The 23,037-nt window shown below is 43.5% G+C and overlaps 1 protein-coding gene across 6 annotated transcripts in view; it reads left to right on the plus strand.

Annotated features, from left to right (window-relative positions):
• Positions 1-23,037, plus strand: part of NEDD4L (NEDD4 like E3 ubiquitin protein ligase) — a 397,256-nt gene that overhangs the window by 190,085 nt on the left and 184,134 nt on the right. For all 6 annotated transcript variants that reach the window (XM_053288369.1, XM_053288370.1, XM_053288371.1 and 3 more), the window contains 3 exons: positions 1,236-1,317; positions 13,011-13,049; positions 20,394-20,447. In XM_053288369.1, coding sequence (XP_053144344.1) covers positions 1,236-1,317; positions 13,011-13,049; positions 20,394-20,447 — 175 coding nt within the window. The remainder of the gene's footprint in view (positions 1-1,235; positions 1,318-13,010; positions 13,050-20,393; positions 20,448-23,037) is intronic.

The following is a 23,037-nucleotide window of genomic DNA, read 5'->3' on the forward strand; positions in this document are numbered from 1 at the left end:
ACTCTTTGAAGTGTTCTAATTGTTTAAATGTAACAGTTGTTGTTGTTGTTATTTACATTTTATATCCCGCTCTTCCTCCAAGGAGCCCAGAGTGGCGTACTACATACTTGAGTTCCTCTTTCACAACAACCCTGTGAAGTAGGTTAGACTGAGAGAGAAGTGACTGGCCCAGAGTCACCCAGCTAGTTTCATGGCTGAATGGGGATTTGAACTCGGGTCTCCCCAGTCCTAGTCCAACACTCCAACCAGTACACCATGCTGGCTCACCAAGTTGTCATTGTTTTAGTGATTTCTAATTGTTTTAATTGTTGTTGGACTACAACCCCCATCATTCCCATCATTGTGTTGGGGACACAATGCTCAGCACAGTGCTCAGCACAGATGAGGGGTTCTCAAACTTGGGTCATCATTCCACCATTGTGGGGATGATGACCCAAGTTTGAGAACCCCTCACCTGCGTAAACTGCTATTACACTTTACAATTTGATGGTATAGAAATGTGATAAATAAATAGTATATTAACATTTTGAACTTTCAGGATAACTTTTGCTGCAGCAGTGTTAGATGTATGTGAATTGCTATTCTTAACTGGATGTTACTTTGTAGTTACTGCTTCCCCTCAAATTATATTAAGTATAACAATTGTATGACTGCCATCTGATGGATGGACACTTTCTGTGTTTTTGTACCATTATGTGTAACCACTAGAGGGTAGTTGACCATTTCAGTTAATGTTAATTCACATGTTTTCCACTTTGAGGCCAATGCTTTGCCTCTTCAGGGGAAAATGAAAATATTTGGCAGCCTTTCCACCTTAAGAAAGTGTTAATGTGGTGCAAAGAATACATTAAACTGCTGTTGACAATGCATTTTAAGTGTCTAAAATATATTAGAATTACAGTAATTAATGAAAATGTGCATCATTCTCTAAGAATAATGGGGCATTCATGTAGTACATTTGAAACATCCAAACTGTTTTACGTGCCTTATCTCAGCTCATATCTTAGTCGCTGTGTTACACCTCTGCCATTTGTATCAGCTAATGCGAACCTGTTTTCATAACTATTTGTGAACAAATGTTCTGGTTGTATTGTTTAACTGGTCTAATATGATACAAAACTGGAGAGATCCCTCGAGCTTAGATGGAAAAAGGAATTAAGTTTAAAAATTTGCACATTTGTATTCTTCTTTTGGATACTTTAATAGTAAGATTAATTGCATCCTGTCTTTTTCAGTGACCCCTATGTGAAACTTTCGCTGTATGTAGCAGATGAAAATCGAGAACTTGCCCTAGTGCAGACAAAAACTATTAAAAAGGTAAGTGGCAAAATCTCCTTAACTCAAGACATGGAAAAGATGCATGATGTCTCGGTGTGCATGTGTGTGTGTGCATACTTGTGTAAAACTTTTCACTTGCCAAAAATATGTATTTACTGTGTTTTTATTGGAAAATAATGTCCATACACTTTTGGGGGGCTAAACAACAAAAGGCAAAGATACAACAGTTAAAGCATGGGAGGAAATATTAACAGTCTGTCACAATAATGGAATGAAAGGCTGTAATCACGCGCTTACATAAAAACAAGAAAGATTGTGCTCAGTGGAGCTTACTTCTAAGTAAACATGCTTGGGACTATGCTAGAATGACATTCATGTCTCAGAATATCATGTTAACCAGGGTTTTTGTTCACAAGTTAGGCAAATTGAAACAGTCTTCTCTAAAAGAATCCATGTATTAGAAGCATAGATTTGTCTTGATTTTTAAAAAAAAATCATATTGGCATCTTGCCGTTCTTCAAGACATTCAGGGCAGTGCATTTTATCTTCCCAGTCCCCCAGTGAGGAGTGTGTGTACCTGACCTGAGGTCACACAGCAACCTTCATGCCTGAGTGGAGATCTCAGGCTGGTTCTTCCTAGTCACTCCATCCTCTATGCCACACAGGTTCTCATGTAAATAAATGCCACCACGGTTTTCTTTAAGGACTGGGTTTCTCTCTTGTTTTTTATTTGAATAAAATTAGTCAATTTGACCATAGCTGCCAGGTCCCATATTTTAGCCAACCAATCATCCCAAGAGGGGAGGTTTTGCAAATTTTGATTTTTTTTTAAATGAAAAAATGTTCAAAATACATTACAATTATAACAAAGAATACGTTTATTGCACGTAGGTGTACAATACATTTGTACTTGGATCTTTATACGCATGTGATGCAAAATAGTTCCAGTGATATGTCTGGTGGGCCTGCTGTATAGCTAGAATGTATAGCTGGACTTGTGCAGGTATAAATTTTTCTTGTTTTCTTACTTTGACCTCTGTTGAGGTGAAGGAATATGATGACACAACTCTGGCGGATGTGCACTGAGGAGCTGTAGTATCAAGGGATCTCAGATGCAATTTGAATTTATATTCCTGTACATTCTGAAAGTGCTCATTCTTCTGGGATTCTTCTTCTTCTTTTTTTTATTACTTTCTACTTGTTCTCCTTTTCTCCCTTGTCTCCTTATTTCGTCCCCCACCACATGTTTTTTCCCATCCCTACTTTCTTGATTATGGCTTTTTGCAGCCTGGTTACACGGATTGGTTTTACCCACTGAAATGGCATTTATTTATTTATCTATCTATCTATCTATCTATCTATCTATCTATCATATTTCTATACTTCCCAAAACTTGCACCTCTGGGCAGTTTACAAATAAAATCATTTAAACATTAAAATCCTTAACATTAAAATCAGTTAAAACCCAACATTAAAAGTATTAAAATTATAAATCTAATTTAAAGCCTGGGTGTATAGGTCTTCAGTGGCTTTTAAAAAGTTGCCAGAGATGGAGAGCCTCTTATTTCAACAGGAAGAGCATTCCAAAGCCCAGGGGCAGCAATGGAGAAGGCCTGTCCCTGAGTAGCCGACAAACTGGCAGCAACCGCAGACAAACCTCTTCAGGTGATCTTAACAGGTGATGGAGCTCATCGGTGATGAGTGGTGAAGAATACATTCTCTTAAATACCCAGTGCCTAAGCTGTTTAGGGCTTTATAGGTAATAACCATCACCTTGTATTTTGCCCGGAAACCTATCAGCAGCCAGTGTAGTTCTTTCAACACAGGAGCAATATGGTCTCTCCCAGATGTCCGAGAGACCAACCTTGCCGCCGCATTCTATACCAACTGCAGTTTCCGGACTATGTACAAAGGCAGCCCCACAAAAAGCACATTGCAGTAGTCCAGCCTTCAGAGAGAGAGAGAGAGAGAGAGAGCGCACAAAAGCAGAGAGAGCATATTAGAGAGTTTTCTAAGGAAAGTTCTGCTAAATTTCTTCTAGTTTTTATTCTGCCTTTCTTTCCTCTCATTGCTTACCCCTTCACATTAGTGCTTTTATTTCTGTTGGTATCTCATCACCTCCTTCCCCCCTTCTCCTCACCCGTTGCCTAGTTAATGGCTAACAGGACTTCTTTTAAATGCTGTGTTTCATGTACAGCCAAATTGCCGACATCTGCCAGACATTCAAAGTGCTTGCTCTGCCTGGGGGAAGGGCACAAAGTTGAGGTGTGCCTCATCTGCCAGAGCTTTGTGCACCAGGCCTGTCATAATCAGGCCTTGCGCTTACGCTCCTTGCTTTGGGAATGGGCATTCCTAGCCCAATCTAACTTGTCTACAGGGACTGCCAGTTCAGCTCCCCCTAAAATGGCATCGGATTCGCCCATACTGCCGGTGCCTGTGGCCTCAGTTGCTTCCCAAACCATTTATGAGTTTGTTCGTATGGGCTCCACTTCGGTTCCCAGTGTAACAAGAAGCCAACCAGCATTATTGCCCAAACAACCTTCAGGTCCCACTGCTATCATGAAACCAAATTAGACCAAATCTAAAATGAAAGCCAAACTTGCTAAAAAGAAATGGCTGGTCTTAACAATTACTGCCGTGGAGTCCTCAAAGAAAAAGAAACATATGTCTGCTTCTCCTAAGCCATTAGAGCCTCCCACAGTCCCTCCTCTCCTTCCTGATCTGGAGCCGTCTCATGATTGCAAATCTGAAACATTGGGAATGCCACCTGATGATCCCGTCTGCCCTTCCGACCTGGATCCTGACCTGGATCACTGCACGTAGGATGAGGACAACGAAGAATTTCCACCCTCCCCTCGAGATTGTAACTTACGTCCAAACAGATTTTACAGGGATTACTGCAAACATACATGTGACTATTCTGTTAGGAACATAGGAAGCTGCCACATACTGATTCAGACCATAGGTCCATCTAGCTTAGTATTGTCTTCACAGACTGGCAGTGGCTTCTCCAAGGTTGCAGGCAGGAATCTCTCTCAGCCTTATCTTGGAGATGCCTCCAGGAAGGGAACTTGGAACCTAGATGCTCTTCCTAGAGTGGTTCCATTCTCTAAGGGGAATATCTTACAGTGCTCACACATCAAGTCTCCCATTCATATGCAACCAGGGTCGACCCTGCTTAGCTAAGGGGACAAGTCATGTTTGCTACCACAAAACCAGCTCTCATCTCTGACCCGCACATTACAGGGACAATGCCTACCCCTATAGATAACCCCATAGATACCAATACCATCATCAGAATTACTGTCCCCATGAATATTCCAGGCATTCTTACACATACAGATGCTGCCCCAGACGTGACGATTCAACAGACTGGTCTCAAGGCTCCTATCCTCACCATTTGCCATACCGTCCCCCAGTCCCAGAGTGGATCCCCTTGTGATCAGTACAGAAGGAAGAGTTCTTCTGATGACCTGGGCAACTACAAGCACCACACTTATCCTAGTACAACTGCTTCCATCCTGTCAAACCACTTAAAGAGACAAAACCTCCTAAGGCAACTCAACCTACTGAACTGCCTGTGCCTAACGCTACACCGACACGCTCATCTGACACCTTGTAGCCATGTGACCACACACTGCCGGTCCCATCGGAAAACTCATCAAGCCCTACTGATCCCTCAGGCCCCACTGCTCTCACTGACCCTGACATCGAGATTACCGTGTCTGAGTATGAATCAGATGCAGATGCCCAGTCATTACCACCAGAAGCTCCAGTGGATCCACTGAAACCGGACTCAAAACCAGACTCTCCATCAGAAGAGCTGTTCATCTACTCGGAGCAGATAGAGCACATGGCAAAGGCCCTCGGTATCAAAGCCCACCAAAACACTACCATGGCACCCAACTCTATATTCAGCCTCATTGAATCCTTCGCCAAGACTCCTTTTTCTCTACCCCTTATTCCAACAATACCAGACGTAGTCAAACGTGCATGAGACAAACCAGCTACAACTCCCCGATGGCCAGATGATTGGTCCACATGTACCGCATGCAGCAGACCTACTGGAACTTTTTGTTCAAACACCCGATCCCCAACTCTGTGGTAGTAGACATGTCTCAATCTAGATCGAGACAGAAACTGCTGTCGACACTGGCAGACTGGGATGGACAAAAGTTGGACATTATTGGGAAGAGAAACTGCTCCACAGCATCATTACAGTTATGGATTGCCAACTACCAGGCTTACATGGTGTGCTATACTCACAAACTCTTCAAAAAGCTGTCCCCATTCTTAGACCAACTGGCCCAGTTTGACTAAAAGGAAGCAGCCTTTACCATTCATAATGAAGGAGGAAAAATTACAAAACAACTCCTTCTGCAGACTGCAAAACAACACTGCAGACAGTGCTTTGTGCACCATCTCAACTTCTGTCGCCCTGCAGAGGCATGCCTGGCTTAGGACCATGTCCCTGACCCCTGAGGCAAAATCTAAGATCAAGGACGTGCCCTTTGATGGAGAACACCTCTTTGGCGACAAGACTGACACTTTATAGCATGTTCAGGAGTTGAGGTCCATAGCTCACTCAATGACAACAGCTCCTCAACAGGCTTACCGCTCAGGAAGGGTCAGACAGTGGAACAGGCCACCCACATCTAATGGAACATCCACACACATCTCAGACCACCCACATCTAACAGAGACCACTCACATCTAAACTCAAGTATGTAGTACACCACTCTGGGCTCCTTGGAGGAAGAGCGGGATATAAATGTAAAAATAATAATAATCTAATAGGTCCTACTTCCCGCACTCAGAACTGCATTGCTACAACAAATACCACTCCTTTCGTAAGACCACTAACCAATCTTTGCCTAGAGCATCTGTGATATCCAAGCCATGGCAATCTACTTATAGCAAGAAGGTCTGACTACCAAATGAGACCAGCACCTTACCTTCCCCAGTGGCAATCCATCACAACACACCACTGGATCCTCCCCATCACCCAGCATGGTTTCCTAAAAGAATTTACCTGCCCACCATCCAGGTCAGGTCTCCACACAACATCTCCAACCCCTACTCTTCTGGAAAAAGTGCAGAACCTTCTGTGGAAACAAGCTATTCAAGAAGTCACCCAGCAACTTCATCAGGGCTACTACTCCAAATACTTCACTATACCCAAGTGAGGCGGGGGATTGAGACTCATCCTCAATTTCAGGTGCCTCAGTTGCTTTGTTTGATACTGTTGTTTTCACATGGTCACCATCCAGATGATTCTTGCTCTCCTTACTCAAGGGGCCTTGTTCGTCTCCCTTGATCTCCAGGACGTGTATTTCCACATCTCAACACACACCCTCCATCACAAATATCTCCTCTACAGGATAGGAAACCAAATCTACCAATATACCATCCTCCCCTTCAGACTTGCCTCCATGTCCCACATCTTTATAAAGCTCATGGCAGTTGTGACAGCCTATCTTTGGTGTCAGGGCATAGAGATCTTCATCAATGACTGGTTCCTTGTGGCCCCTTCAGAAAAGGTACTAAGACATCACATTTGTGTTACCTTGGACCAGATGCGAAGTCTGGGGCTCCAAATCCATTACAAGAAATCTCAGTCGCAACCTTCAAAGTGAATAGACTTCATAGGCATTCACCTGAATGTGCAGTTCTCCACGACTTATTTACAAGACAACCGGATTCCAGACATCCTACACACTGCTGTTCACCTCTCACCAAGCAACAGCTTTCCAAGTCCAGTGTGCCCTCAGCCTCATGACTTCTACTTTTGCAATTCTCCATATGTCTGATTATGTAAGTTCATCATCCAGGATTGATTTCTAGATGTTTCCTCCTCTCTCACAGTCAGCCCATTCAAGAAATTCATGATCCCATCTGCGGTTTCTTGTGCAGCCTTATGGTGGATGAATACAGATCACCTGACCGCCAGCTGCCCCTTCGCTGCCCCTGTACCAGACGTTGTTCTCACCACAGATCCCTCATGCACTGGCTGGGGAGCCCACTGCAAGGGCTGCATGGCCTCAGGCTTTTGGTCGGACCTCAAGCTTTTTGATGGGACGACATGACCCACCATATCAATTACTTGGAACTGCTGGCTGTTTTCTGTGCCCTCCAAGCTTTTCAGGACACGCTGGGGCACAAATATGACCTGGTCTTCACAGACAACCACTACGTCTGCCTACATTAACTGCCAGGGTGGGACGAGGTCCAGGACACTCCTCCACTTGAGTCTGGCCCTATGGGAATGGTGCATGCACAACAATATCTTTCTGAAAACAATGCACTTACCAGAAAGGGAGAATGCCTTGGCTGATTCTCTCAGCAGACAGCAATACCCATCCCACGAGTGGCAGCTGCACCCAGTTGTGGTCCTCAAATCTTTTTCATCATTGGGGAACCCCAACCATTGACGCTTTCATGGACATGTACAACTGCCACTGCCATAGCTTCTTCAGCCAAGGCAGTGTAGGCCAGGGGTTTTAGGGGGGTGCTCTGCTTTTAGACTGGTCAGGGAGAGTTCATCTATGCCTTTCCACCTTTTCCTCTGATCCCTTGGGTTCTTCAGAAACTACAAACCGATCATGCAGAATGCATTCTGGTCACACCATGGTGGCGTCACCAACCCTGGTTCACAACCAGTGTTCTCTCCAATTTTTTTCCATTTGTGTGCGGAATGAATTTTGTTCTGAGTGGCAGTATCAAGACTGTAGGTGCACACCTGCATTCCAAATGGGGCCTTTCAGATTCAACCTGAGCAGAATCTAAAATTAACTGAGCAGACATCAAAGCCCTTGTGAGCAGACGCACGTGCACATGCCTTAGAGGGAACACTGTTCACAACCCTCATTTTCCTGGCAAGGGGAACCTATCTCCATCTTCCCTATTGCCAGGATCTATTACTCTCTCTAGGGTGGAGCAGAACACACCTGAACCTCCCCGCACTGGCGTTGACAGCATGGCACCTGACCCTATACCAACCACATTAACTGTGCAAACAGTTCTCCATAATGCCTTTAAACCCTCTACACACTGCACCTATTATGTAAAATGGAAGCGGTCTGTGGAATATGGTGTGGAACATCACTTCAGTGCTTGGCATTCTTCAGTGGACAATGTGGTGACCTGCCTGTTGGAACTGAAGAAAGCAGGTAAGTTTAAGCTGCCTAGGACAAATAAAGACTTTATTAAAGAACTCTGCCTCTGAACATTCTAGTCTAGGCACCATAGTTAAATTTCTAGGTGCTATGGCTCCCTGGCACCTGGGATTTATCAAGCCCTAACATCATCATCATCATCATCATCATCATCATCATCATCATCATCATCATCTTAATGTTATTAACATTATTATTTACATTGTTGTTATGAAGAGAACGATCTCAAAAGAAAGGTTGCATCTGCTGGTAACCTCCAGGCTTGACTACCGCAATGCGCTCTGTGTGGGGCTGCCTTTGTACATAGTTCGGAAATTTCAGTTAGTTCAAAATGCGGCAGCCAGATTGGTCTCTGGGGTAACCTGGAGACACCATATTATGCCTGTCTTAAAACAGTTGCACTGGCTGCTGATATGTTTCCGGGCAAAATACAAAGTGCTGGTTATTACCTTTTAAAGCTCTGATGAACGGCTTGGGTCCGGTCTACCTTAGAGAGTGCCTTCTTCAGTATGATCCCCATCGCTCATTGAGGTCATCTGAAGAGGTCCATCTCCAGTTTCCACCGGTTTGTCTGGTGGCGACTCAGAACCAGGCCTTTTCTGTGGCTGCTCCTGGCCTATGGAATGCACTCCCTGCAGATCTCGGCAGTTAAGGCCTTTAAGAGAGCCCTAAAAACTTACTTGTTTGGCCTGGCCTTCCAAGGCTTGTAAATTGTTTTTAAAGTATTTTAATTAGTTTTAAATGGCTTTTAATTGTTTTTGAATGGTTTTTATATTGTTTTTAGCACTGTGTTTTAAATGGTGTGTGTTTTTATGTCTTTTTAAATTTGTTGTATACCGCCCAGAGACTTTGGATGGAGTGGTTTATAAATGCAATAAATAATAATAATAATTATTATTCCCAACCCTGAATCTCCAGATCTCTCAATTTTGTCTGAATTTGCTACATGTGATCCATAAGTTACATGCTAGTATAACCCTTTGAAACTGAAAATTTCAAAGCATGGAGTGTTGCAGTTGTCTGAACAATCAGAATGAAAGTGATTTCCAAAGGGCCAGTTGTCTACTGCCGTTGCCCCAGTTCCCCAGAATTAAAATAGAAAGGTTTGCCCTGTGGAACTGCTGCATTTGGAGTTTTTAATTTGTCAGAAGAAGAAAGGCTTCATTCTTTGCTTTGTACAGTAGTCCTCTGGTTCGTCTTGAGCAGTTTCTCCCAGCAACATGGCGTTTTGATTAATTGGCAAGCTCCTGATAGTGGCAGGAGGCCATTATTTTTCTTCTGCCTCTCGAGTCATTCGAACTTGGTGCCAAGTGTTCCTCAGGGAGTTTGGAACACATGCTTCATATCTCCCCCCAAAACAACAACAACAACAACAACAACACCTTATGCACAGCTGACAGTGCTTTACTACTGTTTTTAATTTTTGTGAGAGTGAAGGGGGAAAAAACATTGATGGCATTTAGATTGCTACAGGTAGTCTTTGGGTCTGTGTCTGGCCATGGAAGGCCATGCACACAGTAGCTCCAGTCCATTGATTTGGCGTGGGTTCAGTAGAGTGGAAGATAAATCTGTTATCCATGAGGATGAGGAAAGAATAAATCTATAAATCTATTACAAATCTATTATCCATGAGCAAGGAACTTCCATGTTCAGGGGCAGTATACTTACAATTTCCACATAGGTTACAGAAGAAGCTGCCTTCTACTGAGTCAGGCCATTGGTCTATCTAGATCAGCATTTTCTACACTGACTGGCAACAGCTTTCTAGAGTTTCAGATGGGATATTTCCAAGCCCTGCCCGAGTATACTAGGGATTGAACCTGGAACCTCTACATACAAAGCAGATGCTCTACCATTGAGCTCCATTCCTTCCCCAAGGTAGTGCCCCTGCTTTACCCTTGGCAGAACTTTCCAGGAGTTGAACCCAAGACTTCTTGCACCCTAAACCAGAATCATACCCCTAAACCAACAAGCTGCACATGCAGAGGACAGAGGAGGAGGGGTCTTTTGTTTCTGTCACCCGTGCGTGTGTGACGTGTGACCGTCCATCAAGTACAAATTGTACTTGATTGATATAGTATTGCATGAAAATTGGTTCAGAACATGCCAGCCTAATTTGCTGTTATTTAATCTGATCTGGTGTAGTGTAGTGACTAAGAAACTGAGCTACAAATCAGGACTTCTTTGGTTCATAGGAACATAGGAAGCTGCCATATACTGAGTCAGACCATTGGTCCATCCAGCTCAGTATTACCTATTCAGACTGGCAGCGGCTTCTCCAAGATGGCAGACTGGAGCCTCTCTCAGCCCTATCTTGGAGATGCCGGGGAGGGAACTTGCAGCCTTCTGCATGCAAGCATGCAGATGCTCCTTCTTGATGGGAAAATCTCACAGTGCTCACACATTTAGTCTCCCATTCAAATGCAAGCCAGGATGGACCCTGTTTAGCAAAGGGGACAATTCATGCTTGCTACCAGAAGACCAGATCTCCTGGAATCTCACCTCTGCCATGAATTCAGCAGTTGGCCTTAGGCAAGCCACTCCCTTTGAGTCTCAGCTCCCCAGCTGCAATTTGAGAAGAATAATACATATGTAACTTGCAGGGATAAATGTATATACTGACTTTCATTAAAAATAATCCCAAGATGGTTCACAACATATTAAAACAATATAAATTGATTAAAAATTAAAAATAATACAGACTAAATACAAATATTAAAAATACAAATCTACAATCTTTTAAATATTATATCAAAAGCATATATGTGAAGCACTTTAGGCACTCAGAAAACATACAAATGCTTATTATTTTTTCTAATTTCCAGCTGAAGCAAGCATGTATCACCAATAGTGATGAAGCTGCTGCACTGGCTGCCAATTAGCTTTCAAACCCAATTCAAGTTCTGGTTTTGGCTGTTCATTTCTTAATGGTCTAGGTCAGCGATCTTCACTATTTTTCAAGTGAGAGCCACTTTGGCAAAAAACCTTCAATGTGAGAGCCATTTCCTATTGGACTGATCACTGCATGGTACTGTGGTTTTTTTTTTTAAATGCTGGAAGGACCCTTTAAGGGAGATGGAGCCCCTTCTCACGAGCTCTAGAAGGCGAGCACTGGGAAGGGCTGTGCTTTCCAACACTCAGTGCCCACCTTCCAAGATAGTGCAAGGCCCAAGAAGGCTCCGTTTCCCTTAAAGGAGCTCCGTCCCCCGCGCTGGGCAAGGCACAGCACTGCACAGTAAGAATTACATTCCCTCTAGGGTGCTCACGTCACGAGATCAGGCCCTGCTCCAAGCATGCTTTCCTTCAGAGGGGATGCTACGAAGTATGACTAACAGGGTCTTTCCAGTGCTGGCACTTTTCCTGTGGAATTTGATGCCAAGCATGCAACAGGCTTCAGCAAAATGGCAAAAGCTTTGCTGTTTCGGGGGGGCTTTGGAGATGGCCGGCTGATTGGCTTCTTTTGTCTCTCTCTAATTTTTTGCTCATTTTTAAAATGTTGTGGCTGACTTCCTGACTAACAAAGCACTTGCAGAAGGATGTTTTGCTAGTTTAAAGCTGTTGTGCTAGCTTAAGTCTGGAGCCTGCATTCCAGACCAGTGTAGCACTACCACAAGCATGCTTGCACTTGCACAACAGTTTCACAAACTGCAGCATGCTCCATTTGATTTAAAGGGAACTCTTGTGCAATAGTGCTGTAGTGCAATTCTGCAAATTTCTGGCTTTTATGATGCCTTTTTTTTTTTGCACTAGTGCGACTTTGCAATTGTGCATAGTGTTTATATAGCACGACTTTGCTTGTTACACAAGTGCTTTATTAGGATCTCAGCCAATACTTGCAAATTGGGATGGTTTGTGTGTGTGGTGTTTTTTTAAATACTTACGGTTTTTATTTATTGTTTAAGATTTAATTTTAGGATTCTTATTATATGTCATCTTTTTGGGGGTGGGGGCTGCTTAGTGGCAAAATAATGGAATATATATTTGAATAATAAATCAATAAGATGACTTTGTTTGCCAGAACTTCAAAAGTTGTCATCTGAAATTTGGTGAGGTGAGGAGAATATAGATTTTCTGTGGTGCTATAAACTCTATTCATATACGTGTTAATTACTTAGTTTTAGATGTCGAAACTTATCCCTTTATTTGCACACACTGACCATTCCCTCCCCTTCCCCCTACTGGCAACATGATAAAAGAATTTTAATAATGAAATATTTAACAGCCTTCATTAAGACATCTCTGCCCAGGTCATCAATGATCTCCCTCCCACTGTGAGATTCCTATTTATAGTTGACATCTATTTCTGGTTCATCCCACTTCACATACCCTCCCACACAAAGTTTGCTCAGTAAATGAATTGGAAGCCTTTTGACAACAGTGTCTTTATTACTGATGAAAGCTGTTGCTATGAATTTTGCTTTCCCCTTCCTTTCTGATTCTTAACAAAGAATGTCACTCCTTTTAAAACTTGCAGCAAAATGTACTGACAGATTTTAAGAGCTTTAGAAAATGTAGGGGTTTTTGTTACTAAATGTATTTTTTCTCTCTCTCTTGCAGACATTGAATCCCAAATGGAATGAAGAATTTTATTTTAGAGTAAGTGGCTTTTTTTGTTGGGTTTAAAATGACAGCCCTCTTTCCTGTACAATCATCAGGCTGGAATTGATGAACCTTGTTTCTTACATTGAGCTAGCCAACATGTTTCACATTTTAGCATAGCCTACTATTATGATTGCTCTGTAATATATAACACTTTTAATTTGTAAAATGTTGAAAGTATGTTTACTCCTTTCACAAAAGCCCTGTGAGGTAGGCCAACTAGTACATTTGGTCTTCAAGTGAAATATAGACATGAAGTAATGTGGAACAAGCAAATCTGAAATCCTGGTTTATTCTGGAGCTCTGGTTAGAATAAGCCAGGATAGCGTGGTTAGGACATAATGAGGCACCTTGGCTTATTCTTAAGCAGAAGCTGAATTCTACTGATCCTTGCATGCAAGGGGGAATGCGGGAGTGTGGGCTCCTGAGACCAGTGGGAAGGTCCACTAAGGCAGACTCCTCATGACATGTGAACCCACTGAACGAGACCATTGGTCAATCTAGCTCAAACATACCCTACTTTGAATGGCAGCAGATCTTCAGAGTTTAAAAGAGGAATCTTTCCCAGCTCTACCACCATTTTCTGAGTTTGAGAAGGAGAAAGATGGAGGAGGATTTAAAAAAAAACCAAACAAACCAGAAGAGAGAAAGGAAAATACAAGAGATAAATAATTTTGGTTTAAAATGTTGCAGGTTAGTTTTCAAATGGGTTTCCAAACTTTAGTTGAAGACTATTAACTAGTATTCATGTTTAAAGATAAGAAGTGAGAATGGGGAAGGAGGGATTTAAACCCAGTTCTCCCAAATCAAAATGCATTTTTCTGTTTGCTGAAGCACCTGGCCTCTCACTTTTAATCCACTTTCTTCTGCTTCGCCACATGTGAGCATAGGTAGAAAAAACTAGGTACTTCCATAGAGGTTATCAAGAAGGACCTAGGTTCAAATCTACACTTAGCCATTAAACTCTCTGGGTGATTTGGGCCGGTCCTTCTCTCTCAACCTAACCTACCTTACAGGGTTGTTGTGAGGATAAAATGGAGAGGGCCATGTATGCCGCCCTGAGTTCCTTAGTTGGCAGGATAAACATGTAATAATAAATAAGCTTTTCATGAGCAGTAGTGCATAACACTGGTGGTTCTCCCCTCAACTGAACTGTAGTCCGTGTGTATAGTATTTGACTCTGCTTCCTCAGGTGTCTCTTGCCCCCACCACTTCCTCAGGGACACCTCAGTCAGCACTGCGCAACAGTGCAGTCACTTATTGACTAACTTCCCTTCTTTACTACAAAAGAGTGGGGCTGAGGATTCCCTAGGCATTTTTTGCCCGCTAGCTCAGTGGGTTAGCTTACCACTCTCCCACTGTGAACAAAGGCACCCTCGAAAGATGAAGTGCAGATCCTATGCTAATATTACAAATGGTACAGGATTTGGGGCTTGTGGCCACTGTGGCATATGCACCACAAGTGGTACCATTAGTGAAAGTTGAAGGGGCCCCCACTAGCAGCCAGTGGTTTGCTTTTAGGAATCGCCAGCCACATCTGTAAAGCAACTGAAGGAAGAAGGGAATTCCTGTCTGTGCGAGAGACCAGGCAGTAGAGGGGATGGGTTGTCTTAGCATTGTGCAAGGGTGCAGTTGCTGATTGGCTAGCTGTCTCTCATGCAGGCATAGGTTGGTACCTCCCATAGTTTTTTGTAAGGAAGGACTTCCTGATCACCCAGCAGCCGCCGCCAGCAATTTCTACTCATGAACGGCTTCACTTTTAGGCACACCCAAATAGGAGCAGATGGGATTGTAGGCCTGGCTGTAGCATGGAGTCAGTCCTATACTCCTGCTCTCCTCTCCTCTTGAGCTGTTCCCTGCTCCCTAGCTCAGTAAAAACAAAGCCACATCAAGGGATTTGTGGGGTCAGGTGGAGATGTGTGTGCATTGTACCTTGTGCAGTGCACAGAAGAGTGGAACTGCCTCTCTCAGTTGGTTAGTCCCCACTGCCTTTGGATATGCACCCTCTTTAATACACACATGGACAAATGTGTTGGTACCCCTCCACGAAAAAAGAGGAACCCACAATTGTCTCTGAAATAACTTGAAACTGACAAACATAATTGGCACCCATCATTGTTATTCTGCATTTAACGAAAATCAGACTTTGCTTTAGAGTTTGGATGCAACAGAATATTTCAAACAATAACACAAATGAAAATGGCATGGACAAAAATGATGGGACCCTTAACCTAATATTTTGTTGCACAACCTTTAGAGGCAATCACTGCAAACAAGCGACTCCTATAGCTCTCCATGAGACTTCTGCACCTGTCAACAGGTAGTTTGGCCCACTCTTCCTGAGCAAACTTCTCCAGCTGTGTCAGGGTGCCTTCTCCAGACTGCATGTTTCCGTTCTTTCCATAGAAGTTCGATAGGATTCAAATCAGGGCTCATAGAAGGCCACTTCAGAATAGTCCAACGTTTTGTCCTTCGTCATTCTTGGGTGTTTCTAGCTGTGTGTTTTGGGTCATTGTCCTATTGTAGGATCCATGACCTGCGACTGAGACAGAGCTTTCTGACACTGGGCAGTACATTTTGCTCCAGAATGTGACAATTGTGGGTTCTTCTTTTTTCGTGGAGCGGTACCAACATATTTGTCCATGTGTATAAGTCTTATTGAACAGTACAGGGGCTCAAGAGTGTTAAAGGCTTCATGCAATGGTGGTCAGCGTTTGTGTTTGTTTTTTAGAGAGTGTCAATTTAGTGTGCATAATGACAGGAATTCCTAACTTTGGGTCCCCAGGCATTATTGGACTACAGCTCCCATCACCCCAGCCACGATGGCCAAATGCTCTCCGTTAGTCTCTGGGAATATTTCTCTTGTTTACTTAGTGCCTTTGAAACCAGCAAACTCCCCACTGGAACAGAGCCACGGGAATAATCTCTCCCTAATTTAAGAGGAGATTCTCAGACACTGTTTAATATTCTTCTATTAATGTAAACATTTTACAAGTCTTCTTGACCCCACATACCTTTTTTGGTCCTGTTGTTCCCCTTGTATAGTCTTGCACCGCCTCCCTGCTAACTGAGCAAAGAGACACCTGTTGAAGTGGCGTTTCTCTAATATTTAGCAGGGGGAGAGCAACTGGTCCTATCCAGCCCCAGCACAGCATCCCTCCAGTGGCTGTTGCTGGTGTCTACCTTGTGTTTCCTTTTTAGATTGTGAACCCAGGCGGGGGGGGGGGGGAGGCAGCCATCTGATTTATGTATAATTTATTTTTCTATGTAAACCGCTTTGAGAACTTTGGTTCAACAGTGGTATATAAATATTTGTTGTAGCAGCCCTTTCCAGTGCTTGGCAGCATCAAACATCAAATCAGTGATTATGCTGATGGTCCAATCAGTTGCAAAAGAAGAGGGAGAGAAAAAAGGAGGAGTTTGATTAACTGCTTTAGTCAAAACTCATATGCAAGATAAAGAGGAGCAAGCAGTACATACAAGAATTGGATTTAGTGATTGATACATATCAACTTCAAAAAAGAACCTGGGATGTGAAGCCAAAAAGAATTCTGCATTAGGAGTGTGCACGGACCATTTGCGACAGTTCAGTCAGAATTTGGACCAAACCGCGGCTATGCAAACTGGTTTGGTCAGACCGATGAACTGTTTTGAAGGTGTTCGCAACCAAACCACTCGAACCGCCCAGTTCACGATGGACTGGTTAGACCGTGAACTGGTCCTTGCACACCCCTACTTTGCATTTTCAGGCTTTTGTCTTTGCTATGGAATTTTATTTGTAAAGTGCTGATAAATGACCATATCTTCTTTCCTTAGTACAGTAAGGCGGTGCAGTGTACCATCTTACAACTTAACTATGCAAAAGGGATTCATTTGGGTCTTCAAAACCATGAAGCAAAACCTAGATAAAATAAATAGTGGAGGAATTGTGTTTCTTAGGATAACTTTTACAAGTGCCTTAATATTTTCTACTTAAATCTATTTTACATGGATCATGAAAAATAAATTTCTGGAACTTTTAATTAAAATCTCATCCATGGCTGACATCTTGACTAAAATTACTAGAGGAAGTCCTATTGAAATGAAAAGGACAAGTTAGACATGCCTAACTTATCCTTTATTTTTAACTTCCAAGTGACATCCTTGCAAATGTAATGCTGTCAATGAGTCTGAGTTCCATATAACTATGTTTCGATACTGTAAAGTGCTATTTAACCTCTCTGTGAAATCCTCCTTTAAAAAATAGACACACACACACAAAAGGGAGCAAGGTAAAATTTCAGCAGTTTAAATTTAATCTTTGAGAGCAGCTGTCTGCAAACAGACTGGGGCATTGTAGATTGTTAAGACTGTGGTATCTTTTCCAAATGGGGTCTGTGCATTTGCCCCCACACCCACCCTGCTAATAATTTGGAAACAATGTTTTTAGCAGTGTCTCGATTTAGAGAGATCACAAATGGTTTTTAAACTGATTTTTATAGCACATTTAAGCAGTGGAAATAAGGGAAGTTTTATTTCTGCAATCATCCTTAGTGTCCTAGCTGCACTGATTCCTCTAATGTATTCTACAAGGGAAAAGTCTAAGTCTGCTTTGATTAGTAGTGCACAAAACTTAGGAATTGTCTTGGCATTGAACCCTGGATGTCTGGTACCAGCTTTTTCCATTCCAGTCACAACAAAGTTTTAATGCATAGGAATCTTTCTAGCAGAACTTATGACTGGACATGTTACACTTGCTGAGACTGCAGTTGTAAACACACTTACAACGGAGTAAGCCCCTCTGAACCTGGTGGAACTTACTTTTGAGTAAATAAGTATTCTCAATGTCATACTTTCTAGCAGGACACACTATTTGTTCAGTTTCAATTTTTGTGCAGCTTTTTATTTTCTGTTTTTGGGAAATGCAGTGGGGAAAATACAAAGAAACGGTTCTGGAGCAAAAGAAGGTTATTGCTTTGATGTAGGTGAATCAGTGGAACTGACTCTCTAGAAGAGGGGCCCTAGCTCAGTGGTAGCACATCTGCTTGCATGCAGGTGGTCCCAGGTTCAATCCCTGGGAAAGCCTCCTGCCTGAAATCCTGACAGCTGCCCCCTTCTGACTTGCCTAGGCCACTTTAAAACTATTAATTCTGTTTTTCTTTTCAAATCTTACTAATGCTATCTGACAACACTAAAAGCTGTTCTTAAACTTCTAAAACTGGGTCTCATCATCCCCACCACTACTGTAATTTTCATTCATAGACTTGAAACATAGACATGGGTTTGCTTGTTTTTTTCAATTCCTAGTCAGTTTCTTAGGTATGAGTGAATAATAGCTTGATGCTATTCTCACGATCTCCCAGTAGCGGGCTAAGGGAGCCTAGGCTGCTTTGGGGTGATTGTGTGCTGCAACGGAAGCTGCATGGCTCCGGGCAGCTAGCCTCCATAAATACCCCTCCCCTTAGAGGAGGTTAACAGAGTGAGCGCTCTGTTAACCTCATCTTTTTGCTCGTGTGTTGCCGCTGTGCATGGCAACACACAAGTAGACCCCCTTCCGGGAGGCTGCAAGTGTGGCCCCCGATCCCTGCCGCCCCTGTTGGCTCCGTGACGGAGCTGGCTGCTCGTCTGCGGAGAGAGCAGGCTAAGCCCGTTCTCCCCGCAGAACTCTCTCCGGCGCTTCACACCAATTGTGTGAAGTGCTCCCTTGTCTTCGCCCAGCCCCACCACATATAACCCTCCTGCTATCTAGCCTCTCTCCACACGAGAAGTGTGGAGAACTGTGGGGGCGTTTGTGGGGAGAGAGGGCTTGGCCCGCTCTCCCCGCACATGAGTAGTCAGCTCTCCCTGGGTGGCCGGATCGGCCACCCACACAATTACCGTCTCCGTCATGGAGCTGGTTGGGGTGGTGAGGATCAGGGGCCTCCTGGCCCTTGGAAGTCCCAAAATGCCCCACGCAAGTACACAGGGCATTCTAGCCCCCCCCCGATGTCAGGAGGCTTGTTGTAGCCTCCCAGTTGGGGGGGTTTCCTCGTGAGTCGGCACACCACAGAGCTGTGCTGCGGCGCCACACGATCCAATAAACGGGGTTAGTGGAGTGCTCGCTCTGCTCATCTTGTTTAAGGGGAGGGGCATTTAGGGAGGCTTGCTGTCGGAAGCCACACAGCTCCTGTTGCAGCACACGACCAGGCAAAACTGGGCTAGGCTCCCTTAGCCTGGTTTCGCCTGGTCGTGAGAATAGACTACCTGTCATTGCACATTTGATTTCAGTCTGCTTAGAAACAGGAACGAGAAGCCCAGAAATTTCCAGTAGCAAGATATGGTAGTTACTGGGCAATACCGGAGAGACTAGACCTATTTTTATGAACTAAAATTGAAATTTATGCTCATGTTTTGTTGGTAGGTAACCAAATGTGTTTGAGAGAGCCATTAAGTATAGGTGTACCATATTTGTGATGAGATTTAATGTTTAATGAGACATTAAACATTTAATGAAACATTCTCATTTTTTAAATGAGAAATTTAATTTTTATTTGCTTTTAAGATAAAAAAAATCATTGATATTTATCTACCCTACTGAAGGTGTTGGAAGTTTATTATGACATCTCCCTGGTTTAGTTCTACTACTTGCCTTGGTTGTGGAAATCTCATCTGTATCTTTGTTTGCTTTCTCCTCTTGCTGGAGAAACAGGACTTTTGTGTACAGTTACCCTACAGCAGGTGAGAAGGGAGGGTGAACAGTGAGACCCGGGGAAGGGGTGAGGTGGAGGAACAGTGGCTTTATCATCCTTTTTTTAAATTGCAGATCTGTTAAAGAGCCAGATGTGATCTCTGAGTTTTGATCTGACAACTCTATTGTGACTGGGCCAGTTGATAGAGTTGTATTGGTTCCTTTGTTCCTAATATTTACGGAATGGATTCAGGCATCCTCTACTTTTGCTCTTCTTTTCCTGGGTCCTGTTGAAAGGGAAGGAATGGAGAGGTTTTGCTTGTTCTTGGAATTGACTGTACTAATGGTACAAACCTCTTAGCTGGTATCCCCTACTTTTGCTTTAATGATTATTGGGACAATTTGAGTGTGATTCTTCTTTATTCAGATTTGTTTTGCCCAGGCCTGCACAATTTTGGCCCTCCCGCTGCTTTTGGACTGCAGCTCCCATCATTCCCAGCCACAGTGGCCAAAAGTCAGGAATTATGGGAGTTGTAGTTCATCATGTCAGGAGGACTGAACTTGTACAGCTCTGGTATAGACACAGTTTGGAAACTTTGAATCAGGTAAGTGCTTTGCTCATGAATAAGCTATATTTTCCCTGTAAAATGTTTGCTTATTAAGATTTTGCTCATTAAATCATTTGTATCTTCTAGGTAAATCCATCTAATCATCGACTGCTCTTTGAAGTATTTGATGAAAATAGACTGGTGAGTGTTCTATCTTGCATTGATGTAAACTCAAATGGCTTCTTGCTCTGCCATGATTTTAACCCTTCCTCCCTCACTGCAAATTATGAAAAAAAACTCCCGGTGTTGCTCGGATGGAGGTGTGTGGAGACATTGTTACGTGACTTACTAATGATAGGCTTATAAATTGTTGGGGCTTAGGGGTTCTCACTGGGATTGCTGGAAAGAAACAGTGGGGTTTCATACACCCTCCAATATCCTGTTCTAGGCCAGGCTGGGGGTTTCCACCAAGGCAGAGATTCAAGAGAGTTGTGGACTTCAGACCCCCAATGGGAAGGGAGCAGGACCTCAGCTAGCTCCAAGCAGGAGTCAAGAAGAGCTGGCTCCAGCAAAATAGGATCTGTAGGATATTGCTCCAGTGGCAGACTGCCAATTTTTAGGGCTGCTGCCTAGGCAGAATGAATAGGTCCTGCCTCTTCCTTAAGGAAGGCTTTGTTTCTTAAAGGGGCTTTGCCCAATGCTTTTAAGCACTGGCTCTGGTGGCACTGGGAGGCATCTTTTAGAGCTGGGTAGGTACTGAGCAAACTCCTCTGGAGTAAGAGAATGAAGGCAGGGCTGTGTCCTCAGGTTGTGATGGGGTTTCTGGCTTGCGTTCCCCAGGTTCTCTGAGTGTAGGCTTTTGGCAGCATAAGGTCATCTTGGGCTGGATTGGAGGGCCTCATCGCCCAGTCTTGTCCCTGGAACTGTCTGCCTCATCCTTCATTGTGGGGTCTGGGGTCATGACACCCAGCTGCTGGAGGCCCAGGGACTGCGTGCTGATGATGGCATGAGATGGGGAGAGGAGCACTTGTAAAAAGTGGGCAGGTAGGGGAAAAGCAAGATAGACATGAATGGTGGTAGGAGCCAACCCGATGTACCCAATAAATAAAGTATTTAAGTTAGGGTTGGGGTGATCAAGCAAGGCGATCAAGCAAGGAGAGGAGGACAGTTCTGTAAAGTTTGATTTCATCCTGGGTTGTCTCCCACATGATTATTTATCAGCCCTTGATTACTGCAACACTGAGTGATGATGAGTTACCTGAGGGGCTGCCAGCTGCCACAGGGCCTGCCCATGTGTTAAGATTTGCTGCTGCATTCTTGGTCCAGTTGCCCCACTTGCTGAGATGCTGTGAATGACTGCTGAGACAGGGCCTTAACAATGATGGCACCCAGACAGCAGAATGGCCTCTCCAGGTATATCCACCAGCCCACCTTCATTGCTATCTGTTAGTCATCAACTTAAGGACTTTTCAATTTGCCTGGCCATCTGGCAATATTTAATTTGTTTCTTAGTCATTGGTGGTTATTTGACTGCTGCTTTCATCTTTTTCGGTTTATTACAGTGGGCTGTATTATTGGAAAATAGTAGGAAAGTTTGAAATACAATGTGTAAACTAAACGTTATAGACAAAAGCATGTAATGGCACCCCAATGTAATTTTTTTTTTAAGGAGAACACTTGTGGGAGGGGAAGCAGGTACATAACATTCCCCCCTTCCCCTTCCCGAGTCCCAAATCTCCCCGCCCTGAGTCCCAAATAGATATTCATGCAGGCAGAAAATGGCTGGTTTGATTATGTCACTAAACTCTTCTTAGGAGGTTCTTAAAGGTGAGGGAGCTCTGTGTCTATATCATGCTTTAGCACCTAAAGGAGTCACTGAATCAAAGCAGCATTTACAAGGGTTGTTTTAGTGCAAAAAGAGGTTTTGCCTTCTCAAAAAGCATAGAAATATGTCTGTGTTAAAATAACACTAAGCCCCCAAGGGTGCCCCTGGTTCTCTCCACTGGGTTTTTTTATTGTCTAGCAAATGATAATGTTTTTTCTTGTTGTTGGCTTGTAGTTCCCTTAAAACAATAGGGGATTGTGCTGGCCCCTTGGCACTTTTATTGTTTTAAGCTGCTTCCATTTTCTCTTGTAGTTGGCCAAATTTTCTTCTGTATGTAAAAACAAGTTGTTAGAAAACAGAGGCTTAAATGTATAGAAGTGGTTCTGACTCAATGCCCACACAATTTTCATCGCTCTGGCTGCGAGGCTTTCACGTACAAAGCAGGTTGTTTTTGTTTGCTTCTGTAAAAAACTGCTTGGTTTCATTGACCTGGCGGCTAATTCATACTGGAAGACTGTTTTCATACACTACTTTGGCTATAGCTCCCCCCTGTATTTAAACCACCCTGCATAGCCGAGTTGAAATCAGGCATTGTTTAATGCTGGGTTTCAGTTTGTCTGTTTTGTTCCTCTGAAGCTTTTGGCTCCTGACCGGCAGGGCTGTATTCCATGCTGGCAATCCAAGCTACTAATATTGCTAACTTTCTCATTGGAAGTTTGCCAGTGTTTGGGCAGCGTTTCTGTGTGGTGTTTAAATCAGCTCAGTACAGCTCTTCATACACACCATTTCTGCACATTTCACTTGCCTCCCTGGCCACCTAAAAACCTAAAAAGGAAGACCACGGCTTGCATTCTTGCTACTGTCTACTGCTTGGATTGTTCATGTAAGAGTTTCTTTGTGTGTGTCCCCCCGCCCCGACCCTCAGCTTTTGAAAAAAAAGGGGGGTGGGTGAATATAGCCAAAGCA

The sequence above is a fragment of the Hemicordylus capensis genome, chromosome 2 (assembly GCF_027244095.1).
Source record: "Hemicordylus capensis ecotype Gifberg chromosome 2, rHemCap1.1.pri, whole genome shotgun sequence".
Taxonomy (NCBI): Eukaryota; Metazoa; Chordata; class Lepidosauria; order Squamata; family Cordylidae; genus Hemicordylus; species Hemicordylus capensis.